Source organism: Rattus rattus, chromosome X (assembly GCF_011064425.1).
Source record: "Rattus rattus isolate New Zealand chromosome X, Rrattus_CSIRO_v1, whole genome shotgun sequence".
In the NCBI taxonomy this organism is placed as follows: domain Eukaryota; kingdom Metazoa; phylum Chordata; class Mammalia; order Rodentia; family Muridae; genus Rattus; species Rattus rattus.
This window is the reverse complement of record NC_046172.1, coordinates 40914641-40930253: the sequence shown is the minus strand read 5'-3', so window position 1 is coordinate 40930253 and position 15613 is coordinate 40914641. Positions and strand designations below refer to the sequence as shown.

General features: G+C 34.5%; 1 protein-coding gene across 1 annotated transcript in view; it reads left to right on the top strand.

Annotated features, from left to right (window-relative positions):
- Positions 1-15613, top strand: part of LOC116889196 (dystrophin-like) — a 37074-nt gene that overhangs the window by 5119 nt on the left and 16342 nt on the right. Inside the window, exons 3-4 of the mRNA XM_032890354.1 lie at positions 12717-12896; positions 13554-13682. Of these exons, the coding sequence (XP_032746245.1) occupies positions 12717-12896; positions 13554-13682 (309 nt within the window). The remainder of the gene's footprint in view (positions 1-12716; positions 12897-13553; positions 13683-15613) is intronic.

The following is a 15613-nucleotide window of genomic DNA, read 5'->3' as shown; positions in this document are numbered from 1 at the left end:
GCATACACTGAATACGCAGTTTATGAATGAATTCTTTAAATTACATAAATTATATAAATTATTACATGAAATTTGTATAAAATATCTATTGACAACTATAGATAGTTCAAATGAAACATACATTTAAAAATTCAAATCTATCATTCAAAGAGATAATATTCTATATTTTATTAGTTTACCTCAAAATAGAATACATGCATGGAACATACAGCAAGAGACATATCAAGATATAGTGAGTGTGAACAGTTTAGCATATTGACTAAGTTATAATCTAAAGGGCCTGTGAAGGTTCTATCATTCTATCACCAAAGGGCACCTGGCCTACATTCTATCTGGAAAAACTCTTCTCATTTCTCTGGCAGCCAGAGAGATGTTTATTGCTGCCTAGAATTTAAAGTCAACCATCGTTACTTAATTTTTCCTAGGTAATTTATTACTAGTTTATTTGAAATTGTCCTAATAAAAATGAAGTAACTTATATAGTTTGTATTAATAGCATATTTTCATCTTAGATTTTGCTAAGACATTGGGCCATTTATAAACATACTACCATTTTAAGTAAAATATCAAGTATTTGAATGTGTTAATTAGCTATCCCAAGATATTTGCACTGATTTTTATTTCAGTGATGCTAAACATTATACTCCAAATTTTCAAAACATCGAATGTATTACGTAAAAATTTATGTTGATAGCATGCCATACTCAAAACCATTTTGTTGTGTAAATTTAGAGAATATGTAATGGTAATTAAAAAAAATAAATAGTGTTAGATTATATTTCCTTTCAAGCCACTCACACCTGTTATTTAACATTACAGCTGTTATTTCAATATCATATGTTATTTGAGAATATTGTGATAAGGAAAATCATATGATATAGAATAAAAAATGATTTGGTTTTATTTTTCCCCTATCATGTAATTATTTTTGTTTAGATTAAATCAATACTTATATGCTTTGGTTCAAGCTAAGCTACTATAAAAATTGTCCAAGATGAAATGTTTCAGAGACAGTAAATATGAGATTTTTTCTCATGTCTGCTCACCAGTTTTGATTTAAGGAAGTAACTTTGGTATTAGAAAACATCCAGAGGCTTGGGTCATTTGTCTGCAAAATCATTGATATGTTTTTCCTCTTAGTAAAAAACTTGCTCAGATAATGGAGCAGATAATGGAGTAGAGAACATCAGTTCTCTCTCAAAGATAAAAAAATAAGAGCTGCATGCATTATTGGTGCTCTTATTTCATTTGCCAGAATTAATGTTGCCTGATCTACTTACAAGACTTGGTAACAAAATATCAACTTGAGATGAGCAAAATTTCATTCTCTTTAAATGATCTTGCATTGAAATGAATGGAGAGAGAATATATTTTAAGAGATAATTATCTTGGCAAAGGAAGTATCTTACTGGTCTTTTACTTCTTTATCTAAAGAATGAGAAAATAAACAAAATCTACATAAACTTCGAGCCCATAAAAACCTTTCAGTGACTAGCAGCTTTTAGTATAAGTGGGCATAAAATAGCTCAAATATTTTTGTTCTTCTCTTTATAAAATATAACAAATTGTACAAATTGCCTTTTAGGGATTCATGAATATGAGACAAAATTGATTTTCAGTAAGCCCTCATCATCACAGATATTTTATTATCGTGGGTTCAAAATGTCCTGGTTCAGTCAATTGTCACGACTTCCTTAGGAGACTGTACAAAGCAATGGTTTAAAAACTCATTTTGCTGCTCTCAGGACTAGATAGGAAATATTTTACTAAAGCACAAACAAAACAGTCTCCACACACAAATATAGTATCTTAGTGTATACTAAAATTATGATTCAAGGATGATTTAGCTAAGAAATTATCTTGAAAGTGGTCTAGCTTTTATATCCCTATTGAAAGAGCTTGGAAATCATTAAGCTAGGATGCTACTGTAGGGTAAAAAACATAGAATTTAGCATTACAAGTCAAATGATTGAACACCAAATAAGAAAATTTGTACCTCAGGTGGTATGAATATAAATGTGCTGGTCAAGTCTTTAAATCTTAGGTTAATTAATTGTCAGGTATTGAAAAGTATAAGAAAATAAAGATCACTGACCTCCACAGATGCTTGTTTATTTTGTTATTTTATTATTTTACTTTTATCTCTTTATTATTTTGCTTGTTTATTTTATTCTCAATAAAATTTGTGCAAGTTGAATCAATAGCTTCAGAAAAGTCTTTGACAAAATACAACATACTTTCATGATGAATGTCCTGCAGAGACTAGGGCTACAAGGGACATATCTCAATATAACACAGAGTGATTTACAGCAAGCCCAGAGCAATAAACCCAAAGCATTTCTGTGAAAATCAGGACCAAGACCAGGCTATTCACTCTCTCCATATGTATTCTATGTAATACTTGAAATCTTAGAGCAGTAAGACAACTGAAGGACAATAAGGGAACACAAATAGGAAATGAAGAAGTTAAAGTGTCTTTCTTTGTAGATGATATGATTGCATATATAAATGACTCTAAAAGTTCTAGAGAAAACTCAGAAAGCTGATAAACACTTTGAGCAAAGTAGCAGAATCCAAAATTAATCCCCAGATCAGTAGCCTTTCCATATAGAAATGTCAAATGAAAGAAGAATTCAGAGAAACTGTGCCTTTCACAAAAGCCTCAAATAAAATCTTAGGACATTCCAACCCAATCAAGTGAAAGACTAAACAGATGACATATGGGCAACAGAAACTGGACTCTGTGTGTTATTCACATGTGCACACATGTGCGTGCCCACACCAACTATACAAGAGGAGGTTGTAAATTTCAGAGTGGCTGGTGAATTGCATATAGGAGGAGTTGGAGAAATGACAGTGAAACATAGAAATGATGTTTAATATAGTGTGTTTCCTATATGAAATTCTCAAACAACTAAGAGCACATCATATATATCTCCAGTGAAGTTTGTTTCAGCTGTAAGGAACAAAGTCATGTTCTAAGGACAAAAGATGCAACTGAAGATAATCGTTAAATGAATCAAGCCAGTCTCACAAAGGCTAATCTATATTTTCTCTCACATGTGGTTCTTAGATTTCATACATACAAACACATATTTATATATGTAAATATATAATGAATGTTTATACACATATACATATATAACATGGAATTAAAAATAAAACTGCATATGTAGACAGAAGAAATAGCAGAGAAGAGATCAAAGAGTGCAAAAGACTGCATACTCAAATCAATTTATATACTTGAGGGAAAATATCCTTATGTAACCCAGTTCTGTGAATATATGTTAATGAAAAGAAAAAATATATGAAGCAATTTAAGCATCATTTAATGAATATACCCAGAGTATAACAATAATTAACGTCTATCATATAATTCGTTTTCACAGAGCAGGAATATTAGCATCATTACTTAATTTAAACTCTTTCCTTTTTTTACTTTAATTCCATATGTTTTTATCTTCCTAATAGGTTACACTATTGAGACCTACAGGTAGTCAATTACATTTGAAGGTCAAAGAAGAAGAATTAAGAAAGCAATAGTGTTCATATCTCTTTATAAATAATAGCTTAGCAGAAAATTCAATTTGGAAGCTAAAAGATTCATAAAATGGCATTCTTGATCTTGTTAGGTTGAACAAGAGAAAAAAGACATACTAAAATGGAATACCTATCTTCTTAGTTTAACCTTAGGACATATGTTGTTTACAATGGGTATCTTTTCACAGGTAACTAAGTATTCCTTTCATGCTTAAATTTGTTCTTTAATTTGAAATTAAATCTATCAAGAGACCATGTGACCAGTAGATATGGTCTCTAGAGACCATTTCACAGGAGTGCTTCCTAACGTCTAGCTCCATGAAAATATATGTTCTCTAAGTCATGAGTTATAAGAACTAAATTTTCCTATTTTGATTATCAATGGTAACCTCCAACCTGTCTACAAGCTCTGTCTGAACCCAGATCTGGACTGCGGGGCTCCTGCAGCTGACTGCTCCTATATTCCTGTGTCCAAAGGCACTATGCAGTTTCCTCTTTGGCAGGGGATGTGGGCAAAGGCGGGCAGAAGTGGCAATCTGTCCTGCCCTGCAGTCTCAGGATTGCCTGTGCATCTGGGTATTCAGTTATCTCTCCAAGGGGAGTTGGGAACAGGGAGCTGTGGGCCAGGGCAAGCTCCAATGAGCTATTCATACTTCCATTCCTGCCCCCTTGCTTCCAGCACTGAAATCTCTGCGTTCTTTAATCCCTATTGTTACCACAAACTTCACTTGTTACATTCTCTGTATGGAGCTTCCACTTACCATCATTTAAATGTGTTAGAAAATTCATTTCGAACATGCTTATGTTGAAAACTGGAAAGTCTCTGAAAATATTGGATCATGGAAACTCTATCCTTATGAAAGGATTAATGTCAGTATTAAGGGATTAGATTAGTTGCCATGCAAGTAAACGCCTTAAAATGGATGGTTGGCTACCTTCCCTTTCTCCTGCACTGATGCTATCTCACATTATGCTGTCTACCACAGGATGATACAGAAAGGCCTTTGCTAGATGCCTCATCTTCATGGTAGAGTTACACCTTCCGGAACCTGGAAAAACAAATTTCTGTTTATATAAAAAGAACAACAATAACAACAAAAACAAGCACCCACCCTCATTTTGCATAATTCTAGAGACTGACAGCTCAAGATCAGTAGTCAGGAAAGTTATTTTCTTCTAAAACAATTTCCCTTGGCTAGTAGATATGCATGTTGCTTTTCACATTAGTAATTAATGTTCTTATAATAATATCAGTCAGATAGATTCAGTATCACTATATCATTATAACAATTAACCCTGAAAGTATCGTATTGGTATAGAGTCACATTCTGAGGTACTGATATTTGGAACTTTATCATATGAACTATGGGGACATATAAAACAAATTCTTCAAAGGAGATACCGTGGAATGTAGAATATTTCCAAATATAAGGATTACTATCCAATAAAACCTCATTGTAAAATGTCTTTCTGTTTACCAATGGTTTCTTACATATAATCACCTGGGAATTTTGAAAAAAAATATACATACACAAATAAGTGGACACACAAACTTGGTGGTTTTCGATTTAACTTGTCTGCCCAAGAACCCTAGCTAGAATCACCCATAGGCCACTTTATTTTCCCATGAGGATTTGTTATTTTCTAAGAACTACAACTCTCACATTCCAGAAATTAACCTGGTTCCTGGGGAGGTATGCTTACAAGTTAATTATGGGTTTTAAAGTGAGCACGGCTGGAAAGTATCAGTCATATAGTGTCAATGATTTTTGTGCAGAATGATGAGATATACATCTTAGTATCTTAATTAGGTTTTGTATATTTCAAACAAACTTTTTTCCCCATCTTTATTAACTTGGTATTTTTATTTACATTTCTATTGTTATTCTTCCCGGTTTCCAGGCCAACATCCCTAATCCCTTCCCCTCCCTTCTCTATGGGTGTTCCTCCCTATCCTCCCACATTACCACCTCCCCCCAACAATCACATTCACTGAGGGTCTGGGGTCTTTGCAGGACCAAGGCTTCCCTTCCACTGGTGTTATTACTAAGCTATTCATTGCTAGCTATGAGGTTGGAGTCCAGGGTCAGTCCATGTATAATCTTTGGATAGTGGCTTATCCCTGGAAGCTCTGGTTGGTTGGCATTGTTGTTCATACGGGATCTCAAGCCCCTTCAAGCTCTCTAGTCCTTTCTCGGATTCCTTCAATGGGGGTCCCATTCTCAGGTCAGCGGTTTGCTGCTGGCATTCGCCTATGTATTTGCCATATTCTGGCTGTGTCTCTCAGGAGAGATCTACATCCGGTTCCTGTCAGCCTGCACTTCTTTGCTTCATCCATCTTATCTAGTTTGGTGGCCTTATATGTATGGGCCACATGTGGAGCAGGCACTGAATCGGTGTTCCTTCTGCCTCTGTTCCTAAAACTTTGCCTCCTATTCCTCCCAAAAGTATTCTTCTTTTTTTAAAGAAGGAGTGAAAGCATTTGAATTTTGGTCATCTTCTTGAGTTTCATGTGTTCTGTGCATCTAGAGTAATTGAAGCATTTGGGCTAATACCCACTGATCAATGAGTGCATACCATGTGTGTTTTTCTGTGATTGGGCTACCTCACTCAGGATATTTTCCAGTTCCATCCATTTGCCTATGAATTTCATAATGTCATTTTTTTGATAACTGAGTAATATTCCATTGTGTAGATGTACCACATTTTCTGTATCCATTCCTCTGATGAAGGGCATCTGGGTTCTTTCCAGCTTTCTATTATAAATAAGGCTACAAATGAAATAGTGGAGCATGGTCTTTTTTTTATATGTTGGGTCTGTATTTTGGGCATATGCCCAAGAGAGGTATAGCTGGGTCCCTCAGGCAGTTCAATGTCCAATTTTCTGAGGAATCTCCAGACTTATTTCCAGAATGGTTGTACCAGTCTGCCATCCCACCAACAATGGAGGAGTGTTCCTCTTTCTCCACCTCCTCCCCAGCATTTGCTGTCACCTGAGGTTTTGATCTTAGCCATTCTCACTGGTGTGAGGTGAAATCTCAGGGTTGTTTTGATTTGCATTTCCCTTATGACTAAAGATGTTGAACATTTCTTTAGGTGTTTCTCAGCCATTCGGCATTCCTCAGTTGTGAATTCTTTGTTTAGCTCTGAACCCCATTTTTAATAGGGTAATTTGAATCCCTGCAGTCTAACTTTGTGAGTTCTTTGCATATTCTGGATATAAGCCCTCTATCAGTTGTAGGATTGGTAAACATCTTTCCCCAATCTGTTGGTTTGTCGCTTTGTCCCTCCAACAACAGTGTCCTTTCCTTGCAGAAGCTTTTGCGGTTTTATTCACGATCCCTTTCACGATTCTTGATCTTAGAGCACCAGCCATTGGTTTTTTGTTCAGAAATTTTCTCCAGTGCCCATGTGTCCTAGATACCTCCCACTTTTTTCTTCTATTAGTTTGAGTGTAACATTTGATGTGGAGTCCTTGATCCACTTGGACTTAAGCTTTGTACAGGGTGATAAGCATGGATCAATCTGCATTCTTCTACATGCTGACCTCCAGTTGAACCAGCACCATTTGCTGAAAATGCTATCTTTTTTCCATTGGATGGTTTTGGCTCCTTTGTCAAAAATCAAGTGACCATAGATGTGTGGGTTCATTTCTGTGTCTTCAATTCTATTCTACTGGTCTATATGTCTGTCTCTGTACCAATACCATGCAGTTTTTATCACTATTGTTCTGTAATACTGCTTGAGTTCAGGGATAGTGATTCCCCCAGAAGTCCTTTTATTGTTGAGGATAGTTTTAGCTATCCTGGGTTTTTTTGTTATTCCACAATAATTTGCAACAGTGGCAGATGCTTGCAGCCAGCCATTGAACTGAGGATAGGGTCACCAATGGCGGAGTTAAGAAGCTGAAAGAGTTTGCAACCCCTTAAGAAGAACAACAATATCAACCAACCAGACGCCCCAGAGCTCAACATGACTAAACCACCATCCCAAGAATACACAGGGATGGATCTATGGCACCATCTGCATATTTAGCAGAGGGTGGCCTTGTGTGGCATCAATGGGAGGAGAGGACCTTGGTTCTGTCAAGGCTGGATGCCCCAGTGTACGGGAATGTCAGGACAGGGAGATGGGAGGTAGTGGGCGGGTGGTTGAGAGAGCACCCTCATAGAAGCAGGGGGAGGGGTAGTGGAATAGCATGTTTTTGGTGGGGAAACCAAGAAAGGGGTTAGCATTTAAAATGTAAATTAAAAATCCAATAAAAGAAAAAAAGAAATCTAATTTCTACTCATAGTTTATAGGCATAATTGACTCATCTCATCGCCCTCTTTACTAGAAAACTGTGAGAACTATTTTTTATTTCTTAAGTCTGTTACACTAGCATTCTCACGAAAAATTACATTTCTTTTTAAAACAGAGAATAGTAATTTATGTGTGAAGTGAAATATCACAACCAGATCATTAACTTGGTACAATGAATGAATCAAACAGCTGTTACTTAGAAAATAGAACATCTGTTAAATGCCATTGAAGTCACTATTCACTGTCATTATAGTTATGGCTGTAATTTTAGTTCTGAACATTCTGCTTTCATGAAAATCTTCAGTAATGGATGATGCATTGTTAGTAAAAAGTCTATATTCATTGCTTGAAAACTTATATATGTATATATATATGTATATATTAATCTATCATTATATTCTATCATGCAGTTTAAGTGTAAAATATGTCATACATATTAACCCTACATAATAATGCATGGTCTCCAAAATAATTCATATCAAAGTTCTTCAAGTATTGAGCACACCTGATTGTATGGTGTACTAATGTGAAACACAAACATATATACTTGCATACATACAAACCTACTCCATCAATTTAAAGGTAATTGTCTTAGATAATTTAAATCAATAACATTTGAAATTTAAATAAATATCCAATAAATATAATAAAAAAGAAAGAAAAAAGAATAAATTAAATAACATCAGTGAAAAAATTAAAAACCCCAGCATAATACATTTCTATTTTTTTCTTTATTAACTTGAGTATTTCTTATTTACATTTCGATTGTGATTCCCCTTCCCGATTTCCAGGCAACATCCCCCTAACCCCTCTTGCTCCCCTTCTATATGGGCTTCCCCTCCCCATCCTCCCCCCATTACCACCCCATTTCTCTATTTTAGTTTTATTTCAATTGTCCATTTCCCTGTGATGAGCAATGCTAAAGTCATTACACATACACATGTAAGACAAAACATTTTAAGATACCTCTTATATGTATATTAGTTAATACTTCATGAACATTTTAGTAAATATGATATAAATGTTAATTACAATAAAATTACTGTAATATCCTAGTAAAATGAATGATATTATAATCAAATGCCAATGAGTACATATTTGTATAAATTGTGGTGAGATAAAGATATAAGTATAAAATGACTGCCCTTTCAAAATTATTTAAATAAATTAGAGACACGACTCATCTGTTAAGAAGACTGGCTGTTTTTCCAGGGGACCTAGGTTCAATGTCCAGCATCTACATGGAGGCTCACAACTGTCTATAATTCGAGTTCTAGGGGACCTAACAGCTCCACAGACATAAATGCAGGCAAAATACCAAAGAATATGAAATAAAAATAAATTAGTTTTACAAAAAGTATTGTTTTTAAAGGATGGAATGAGTGTACTATGACATATATAAAACTAGCATTGGAATAATTCTCCAGGAAACTTATGGAAGGCGATAGAAATGTGGGTAAATATGAAATGGAATGAGTGAAATGCTTTCAGCTCAAGAGTCTTAAATTTTGGAGTAGCATCTATATGTTTTATGTAAAATCTGATAGTGCTAATAACTTTTTATATATTAACATTAAAACTGAAAGTATCAACAGATCTCGGTGGTCTCCCCCTCCCTCTTCTCCCCTTCCCTCTCTCCCTTCTTTCTCTCCTCTCTTCTAGTCCATCTCTCCTCTCTCCTCCAGGCCCTCTCCCCTCTCTGCCCTCGCCTTTCTGTTGCCACTGCTCTTTTTTCACTTTTTTTGTTATTTTATTTATTTACATTCCAAATGTTTTTCCCCTTCCCAGTTTTCCCTGCACAAACCCCCTATCTTATGCCTCGCTCCCTGCTTCTATGAGGGTGCTTTCCCCAACCCACTCTCACCTCAGCATCCTAGCATTCCACTATGCTAGGGCATCCAGTCTCTACAGGACCTAGGGCCTCTCCTCCTATTGATGCCAGACAATGCCATCCTCTGCTACATATGCAGCTGGAGCCATGGGTCCCTCTGTTTGTACTCTTTGGTTGGTAGTTTAGTCCATGGGAGCTCTGGGGTATCTGGTTGATTGATATTCTTGTTCTTCCTATGGGGTTGCAAACCCCTTCTGCTCCTTTAGTCTTTTCCTTAACTCCTCCATTGGGGTCTCAGTGTTCAGTCTGATGATTGGCTGCAAGTATTTGCATCTGTATTGGTAAGGTTCTGCCAGAGCCTCTCAGGGGACAGCTATGCCAGGCTCCTATCAGCAAGCTCTTCTTGGTGTCAACAATAGTCTGGGTTTGGTGTCTACAGAAGGGTTGGATTCATAGGTGGGGTAGTCTCTGGGTAGCCATTCCTTCAGACTCTGCTCTACTCTTTATCCCTGTATTATCTTTGACAGTAGGAATTCTGGATTTTTATTTTGTTGAGTTTGGTGGGTGGCCCCATGCCTCAATTGTGGGTCATGCCTATCCATTGGATATGATCTCTACAGGTTCCATCTCCCCTTTGTTGGGTATTTTGGATAATGTCCTCTCTGTTGGGTCCTGGGAACCTCTTGGTTCCCTGGCATCTGGGACTTTCTACTGGATACCCTCAGTTCCTCTTCTCCCCACTGCTATACACCTCCTTTCAAACTCCTGACCCTCAACTTCTCCTCTCTCCCCTGTATCTGAACCAGCCCCCCTTTTCCCTCTGCCTGCTCTCTCTTTCCCAGATCACTCTACCTCTACCACCTGAGATTACTCCCACTGCCTCTAAGTAATATTGTAACATCCACACTTTTGTGTGGCCTTCCTTCTTGTTGGGTTTTATATGGTATGTGACTTATAGTGTGTGTGTTCCGACACTTTTTGGATTAATATCCACGTATTAGTGAGTATATACCATGTGTCCTTTTGTGACTGGGATATCTCACTCAGGGTGATGTTTTCTAGTTCCCATCCATTTTTCTGCAAATTTCATGAAGTCATTGTTTTTGATAGCTGAGTTGTACTCCATTGTGTAGATGTACCACATTTTCTGTATCCATTCCTCTGTTGAAGGGCATCTGGGTTCTTTCCAGCTTCTGGCTATTATAAATAAGGCTGCTATGAACATAGTAGAACATGTGGCACTTCCTGTCTCAATTGCCTCTCTTTCTAGTCTGTGCTTGTGAGAGTAGGGCATAACCTATTTCTGATTCATTCTGTCACAGATTTCTCTGATTTGTTACTTTGTCTGTCCCTCAATTAAATATCACTTTTAAAGATGGCTGCATCTCTTTACAAATTAAACTTAACTTCGTTGTTTGAAATTAAAGGTGTGTACTAAGGTTATGTCTCTATTCCATCTAGATCATAATGTAACAGAGGCTATGTCATTCCATCCAGAAAATATAGCCTTAGAAGGTTTTTAGTTGTTTTTCTTTGCCAGAGCACCCTGGTTGCTGGATTAAAATTTCTCTACAATTTACCTTATATGTGTAACTCACCATTAAATAACCTTTAGTTTGCCTTAAATTAACTTTTACTATTACCTGTGAAGAGTTGATCTCAATGAATTTTCCCAATTTCGATGATTTTAATGCAAATTTTCATAAGAAAAGATTCATCTGTTTTACCCATTCCTTCATGATTAACAAATCAGAGTAACTTTAAAATATATTTGTGACTAGGAAATAGTACATTTATTTACTGAAAACCATCAAGCTTATTGGTTAGTATTTTTGAACCTAACTGATCATATATTTTACCCATAAAATGTTAACATTTGCTGCAATTATGGTTTCAGTAGAATTCTTCTCATGGTAAATGTTTTCCTATACCACACTATCACTTAATGAAACATATGCAGTCCCAAATTTGCTATTCTTATGTCTACAAATGTAGATATAACATACTGAATATAATGAATATAATCTTATGTTTTCCTCACTTTAAAATTAAAAAGGAGCTTATAAATTACCACTTGAGGGAGAAAACTAAGTGTCTTGAGTATAAAGGCAATACTGTTTTATTTTTGTACCTATAACAATGATTACCATCTATATTTATAGAGAATCTATTTTACCCTAGAATTTACAGGATGTTTAAAGGGTTTAAATTTAATTTTTACCTATTCATTTCTAAATAAGTTGTGTCTACCCAAACTTGGTACTTTTCTTATTACAAAAAAGAGTTAATAGTATTATCTGGGGCAATTTTACAATAGTATCTGGTGCCATAGAGGAATGCAATAAACAGTCATGAATAATATCTGAACAAATTGGTTTTAAGCAATCCTTGTCTCATTCTTGTACCACAAATTAAAACCTTCATTATAAATAATCATTTTGCTCATAGTAAATAAATTCATTTGGCATGAGTTACTACAGGATCTGTATTCTAAAATAAAATGATAATAAAAGAACAAATATAGAATCCATAGATGAAAGTGTTTATTTGTTGATAACATCTAGGAGTAAGAAATCTACTGTCTGATAGAGATATACTCTTATCTTTGTCTTGTTTTGACTTTGGTTGCGGTTACTGGGACATAGACTTCATTTTAAAATGACTTTTCTTCTTTGTATCAGTTTTTTTGTACATTTATTTTATACTTTAGAAAACATTATGAGAAGAGTTCATTCAGTTTAATGAGGTGTCAAAAATATTCATATCTCCAAAAGGCTAAATATGCTGCTATAGAAAAATAACCGAGGCGTAGTGGTTTAATTTTCAAATTACAGGTATTGCTTTATAGATGAGTCTTAAATTGTCTGCCTTTAACAAATACATGATCAAATTAATAAACATGTAATATTAATTGAAAAATCTCTAGGTTTAGTTATTAAACATATATAATTATGATTAAAATATCTATCACTTTTGTATAACAAAATTTCCCAATTCTACATAAAGTGCATTACTTGAATCTTAATGTTATTTTTTCCTACAGGCTACTCAGAAAGAGATTGAGAAACAGAAGGCTCACTTGAAGAGTGTCATGGAACTAGGAGATTCCTTGAAAACAGTATTGGGCAAGAAAGAAACTTTGGTGGAAGATAAACTGACGCTTCTGAATAGTAACTGGATAGCTGTCACCTCCAGAGTAGAAGAATGGCTAAATCTTTTGTTGGTAAGAGTAGAGGCAGGAAGCTTTTTGTCTTAGCTGAGGTTTTATTGTTGTGAAGAGACACCATGACTATAGCAACTCTTTTAAAGGAAAACATTTAATTATGGCTGACTTAAAGTTTCAGTGACTTAGTTCATTATTATCATGGTGGAAAACATGGCAATATATAGGCAGACAGGGTGCTGAGAGTTCTACTTGATGATCTCCAGGCAGTAGAATGGGAGATTGTGTTCCATATTGGGCAAAGCCTGGGCAAATGAGACCTCAAAGCCCATCCCCACACTGAGATTTCCTACATGGCCTAACCTACTCTAGTAAAGCCATGTCTTACAATAGTATGGACCATTCCCTATGGGACTGTGGGGGCCATTTTCTTTTAAAACACGACATTTCTTTTTCACTCTTCCTTCTCAGCAAGCTAACAAAACAAAAACAAGAAAATAATAAATTAGGAATGATACTTGTGTTTGAAAATTCAACTGCTCTCTATATATGCTGATATAGAGTCTCATAATTCCAAGATATTTTTCAATACTTAGTATTACTTTCTATTTCTGATGTTACTTAAAGGTAATTTAAATATTTCATTGTTTTCTTTGTAGACAGTGGAAAAATGCTTTAGGAATTTTGTCTAACTAGATATATTTCCATACAATTCAGGAATACCAGAAACACATGGAATCCTTTGATCAGAATGTAGAACATATCACCAAGTGGATCATTCACACAGATGAACTTTTAGATGAATCTGAAAAACGGAAACCACAACAAAAGGAAGATATTCTTAAGGTAGCAAATAAAATATGAGAAGTAGTTTTCAAAATGTACCTGTTATGACAATTATGTTTCAACAGCAAAATACCAAAGACTTTTTATAAAGCCTAATATCTTTATTTTTTTCTACCTGTGTTGCTTCCATCTTTTGATCATCCATCATTATTTTCTACCTTACGACATTCATTCCTTTCTATTCCTCCTCATTTTAGAAATCAATGTCATTGTAGAGATCTATAATTTGGGTATCATGTCTGACCTCTCTCTATATGTGCTAAAACCATAAAGGGTTGCACAAATTACTTTTCTGCCATATTGTAAGTCATTCTTACTTTAATAGCAATATTATTTTCTGCACCATCAACATAGTTTCTTGTTGATTCATACAGCCTTTATTAAATACTCATTTTTTCTATCTACTAGCGTCAAAGATCAAACTTAGTATGCATTTAGTTTGCCTGCTCTAAAAACACTAAATTAAGGGTTGTACAAACTCCCAGGTGTTTTAATATTTATGTTATTCTACAATAGACTATTCAACAACATGTGGCACTCTTTCACATACAAAATTATTCTAATCTATTATAAAAATTTACTTTAAAGCTAAATGAATAGTTATTTATAAAATATAAATTATTTTTGTTTGTTCTTGGACAAATTATCATGATATCACATTGCACAAGGGTAAATATTCTAGAATCTATAAAAGTACAAAGTACTTTTCAGAGCATTTGAATAAGGGATATTTCAACATGGTATGGTTCATTATCATCAGCTCATGCGAGCCAATGCACATGTTTAAAAAAGTAACAAAGCTATTTTAGAATAAGTTTTTCTCATTTTTAAAGTGATTATTCAGGCATCATTTGTTTTAAGTGACAAGATCAAATTAACTTTTGGTGTAAAATATGGTTTCTAAAACAAGATTTGTGAAGCAAAAGTCTATCTTACTGATACTTTATGTCTATTTTATGTTTTATATTAATCAAATTAAGAGTTGATTTTTACAGATATCATTAAATTAGCAATTCACTCCTTCCTTTTTGCTAAAATTTTCAGTAATGTTTGATTACTATTACTGTTTAAAAATTCAGCTATTATTACCATTTCTGTCTTTCCTTTATTATGCCTACTAGATATTGAAAATTTTAAGATATCCCTATGTTATAGAAATCATTATATTATTCATATTGTCTTTCAACTTGTGAATTCATGTCAGTCTTTCAATAATTTTGAGATCATAGATGTATACCATCATTTTTAGCTCTCATTTTATGTTTTTGTGCTGGAACTTGGTTTTTGTAAGAATGTACTAAAGACTTTCTAGGATATCTTTAAAATATTTATTATTATCTGAGTTATATGTAGGTATGGATAAGTGTCTTAATTCTTGTTATGTCAAGGAATATCATATAATGGCAAAATTCATCCAAATTTTTTCTATACTATAAGCAGGATATTTGAAATATGCAGACTTGCTCTACTTTGTTCCATGCAGAATATTCCTCCTTTTTATATGCAATGCAGTATATTTATGTACTAGAATCACCCTTTTCTATGATATTCAAAAACTTAAAGGGTTCTAAGAAGTATCAAAAAGAATAGGAAAAATGTGCTTCCTGTAATTTTCCACTAAGCACACAATTCTATAAAACTATAAATGTTAATTTCTAACAAAGATAATAGAAATATGATTAACTGCATAATAATATGCTTATTTCCAGATAATAACTAGAAGCCAGAAATTTTTCCTTAAGTAGACAGATTAAACAGGCATACATGAAACTTAAAAATATAGCTTCCTAGCAGTTTAAGATGGCACACAGCTTAATTCTACTTCCCTATTATTGAAATTGGTTTTGTTCTTTTCACTCTTTACCTCTGCAAGCATGCTATTCTTGCTTCTTGTCATGTCTTCCTCTCTTTCTTCCTCTGCCACTCCCTAC